Below are 3,609 nucleotides of genomic sequence, written 5' to 3' on the forward strand. Positions count from 1 at the left end.
AGGGGTTTATGGTGGTGGTAACACTGGTGGAGGAACTTATGTTTTTGGCAACGTTGGTGGTGGGGGAAGAAGGGGAGGAGCAGGAGGAGCACATGTTTCTGGCAACACTGGCGGAGAGGCAGGAGGAGGGTATGGTGGAGGTGGAGGCGTTGAGAATGGGTATAGCGGCTTTGGGTTCGATGGCGGAGCGTCGGGCACCTCGTCCTATGCCACTGGGTACGCTGCAGGTGGTTCGAATTACGGCGCAGGTGGATCGGGAGTGCGTGGAGGCGCGCCGACAAGTGAATTTGGAAGGAAAGGTGTAAGTGAAATAGGAGGTCGAGTAGGAAGTGGAGTAATAGTAGGGACAGGGGTTGGAAATGGAAGTGGAGGTGGATATGGAAGAGGTGGAGTTGGTGGTGGACGTGCCAGTGTTGGAGGAGCTGATGGAGGTTATGTTAGCTTTGGAGGAGGAGGCCGAAGTGTTGGAACAAATATTGGAGGTGGATACACCACTGTTGGCGCAAGAGGTGGAGTTAGGGAAGGACATACTAATGTTGGAGCAGGGACTGGGGTAGGAGTTGGAGTTGGAGGTGGTATTGGAGTAGGATATGGTAATGTTGGAGCAGGAGTAGGAGCTGGAGTTGGAGGTGGAGCTGGTGGAAGATATAGTAATGTTGGAGAAGGGACTGGAGTAGTAGGTGGAGTTGGAGGAGGGTATGATGTTAGAGGTGGAGTTGGAGGTGGTGTTGGAGTAGGATATGGTAATGTTGGAGCAGGAGTAAGAACTGGAGGATACAGTAATGTTAGAGAAGGGACTGGAGTAGGAGGTGGAGTTGGAGCAGGGTATGATGTTAGAGGTGGAGTTGGAGGTGGTGTTGGAGGATACAATAACGTTGGAGAAGGGACTGGAGTAGGAGGTGGAGTTGGAGCAGGGTATAATGTTAGAGGTGGAGCTGGAGGAGGATATAATAATGTTGGAACAAGGGTTGGAGGTGGAACTAGAGGAAGATATGGTAATGTTGGAGCTGGAGGAGGAAATGGAGTTGGAGGAGGATACAGTAACAATGGAGTAGGGACTGGAGTAGGAGGAGGGTATGCCGCCACTGGAGGAGGAACTAGAGCAGGAGGCGGGCACGGAGTTGGAGTTGGGTTTGGAGGAATCACAGGATATGCAGAAGGAGGTGGAGTTGTAGGTTGTGTTGGGGGAGGCTGTGGTAGTGGGGTTGGAGTCAGAGGAGTCTATGGAGGAGGCAATGGAGTAGGGGGCATTGTGGGGGGATGTGGTGCCGTTGTAGGAAGAGGAGCTGGAAATTATGGTTGTGGAGGAGGAGGTGGTGTTCAAGGCTTTGGTGGTGGAGGAGGAATTGTAGTTGGAGGAGGAGGTGGTGTTCGGGGCTTTGGTGGTGGAGGAGGAGGTGGAACTGGAGGTACTGGAGGTTATGGCAATGGAAGAGGAAGTGTCATGGGCGATTATAGTAATGGTGGAGTTGGAGGTTATAATGTTGGAGAAGGAGGAGGCGGTGTTGGAGGTCATGGTAGTGGAGGAAGAGGTGGAGCAGTAGGCTATGATAATAGAATAGGTGGAATTGGAGGTTATAATGGTAGAGAAGTCGGAGTTGGAAGTACCTACAGTCACAATGGGAGCGTCGGAGTTGGCCTTGGCTGTGGCGGTTCCGGGCACTGTAACTAAGGTAAGTCAGACCAAGTTTCTCAAACAATACCTAGAAATTTCATCTTTATACTAACACATCTACTTTCTCCTTTGCCTTCCAGTTCGTGGCGACGTAGCTGTGTTAGAATCCTCTGATAGAATCAAAAGGTCTCCTTTTATCCCTCGCGCTCAGCCTCGGTCCCGCTCTCGGAGGCCGAGCAGATCAAGGCCCTCCTATGGCCGGTCTCGTCGTCCGTCAAAAGGACAACGAAGACCTCAGAAATCTCGACCTAGTAAAGGAAACCGACGTCCTCGCCCTAGCAAAGGACGCCCTCGGCCATCTTATGGACCTCCTCCTAAGGCCCCTAGCCCATCCTATGGAGCTCCTCCAAAGGCTCCCAGTCCTTCTTATGGGGCCCCTCCTAAGGCCCCTAGTCCATCCTACGGAGCTCCCCCCAAGGCTCCCAGTCCTTCCTACGGAGCTCCTCCGAAAGCTCCAAGTCCATCCTATGGAGCTCCTCCCAAGGCTCCAAGTCCTTCTCCTAAGGCGCCTAGTGCATCTTATGGAGCTCCCCCCAAGGCTCCCAGTCCTTCCTACGGAGCTCCTCCCAAGGCCCCTAGCCCATCCTATGGAGCTCCTCCCAAGGCCCCTAGCCCATCCTATGGAGCTCCTCCCAAGGCCCCTAGCCCATCCTATGGAGCTCCTCCCAAGGCCCCTAGCCCATCCTATGGAGCTCCTCCCAAGGCCCCTAGCCCATCCTATGGAGCTCCCCCGAAGGCTCCTAGCCCATCATATGGAGCGCCTCCAAAGGCTCCCAGTCCTTCTTATGGAGCCCCTCCGAAAGCTCCTAGCCCATCCTACGGAGCTCCTCCTAAGGCCCCTAGCCCATCCTACGGAGCTCCTCCTAAGGCCCCTAGCCCATCCTATGGAGCGCCTCCAAAGGCTCCCAGTCCTTCTTATGGAGCCCCTCCGAAAGCTCCTAGCCCATCCTACGGAGCTCCTCCTAAGGCCCCAAGTCCTTCTTATGGAGCTCCTCCGAAGGCTCCCAGTTCTTCCTATGGTGCTCCTTCATAGAGTTGTATGTGACTGAGAACCATTATTTAGATATCCCTATTTTCCTACCCATAGCATAGTAGTCAACTTACCTCTTTAATAACAATATATGATTCAAATAGTGACAATAGGATTGCTCGGTTACATCCCCCCTTCAAGATATCTCAAATCAACATTTTACCATTTCAGTATTTTGAAACCCCTAGGTATTGGAGACAGTGTTTATCAAGATAGAAAAGGAGAATCTGGGATATCAAAATGGGAATGTGAACGGTGGAGGATGCAGAGGCACCATTACATCCACTGGAGGAGTGGTGGATTTGTCACTCGAAAGGACATCGTCAATGGAAGGAGTAGAAAAGGAAGCCTGAAACACAGATAACCAAAAATCACAAGGGGGATTTTATATTTTCCCACAGATCATTCCCGAAAATCTAAATTGTAGATAGAGCTTTTTTTCAATAACTATTTAGTCTAGTCTTACACATGTGTCCGTGAAATAAAGTTCTTTCTACATATTTGATGTACCTTTTGGTGCCTGTATCCGTGGTGTTTTTTTTTTCGTTGTTAATATCTCATGTTGGGTGCAATTGTTTGCCATAGGTTCTAATGTTACAGTAGGTGAAAATGATGGCCCAATGGACATGTTACCATCTACAAGAGTTTATAATAAATGATACATAAACTTGGTTTATTTCATTTCATATTTTCCATTCTATATGGTAGTGTGTGACCACAGATAATTATAGAGGAAAACTGTAAAATTCCTGAAATGTAATTAGTGTCGCAAACTTTATTTACCATTTACTACAAGTTCAGGGGCAATATTCAAGAAGAGCCACAGATTTTTCTTTGACAAATTTAAAGACTGTCCTAAAAACAGTTCTTGAGTAGAAGAACGTCGTAGAATTTGCCTATGACT

General features: G+C 49.6%; 1 protein-coding gene across 1 annotated transcript in view; it reads left to right on the plus strand.

The window, feature by feature from the left end:
* Positions 1–3,373, plus strand: part of LOC125027871 (vegetative cell wall protein gp1-like) — a 13,797-nt gene extending 10,424 nt beyond the window's left edge. The window contains exon 3 of the mRNA XM_047617006.1: positions 1,756–3,373. Within this exon, the coding sequence (XP_047472962.1) occupies positions 1,756–2,708 (953 nt within the window). The 3' untranslated portion in view covers positions 2,709–3,373. The remainder of the gene's footprint in view (positions 1–1,755) is intronic.
* Positions 3,374–3,609: the final 236 nt, after the last annotated feature.

Source organism: Penaeus chinensis, chromosome 1 (assembly GCF_019202785.1).
Source record: "Penaeus chinensis breed Huanghai No. 1 chromosome 1, ASM1920278v2, whole genome shotgun sequence".
In the NCBI taxonomy this organism is placed as follows: domain Eukaryota; kingdom Metazoa; phylum Arthropoda; class Malacostraca; order Decapoda; family Penaeidae; genus Penaeus; species Penaeus chinensis.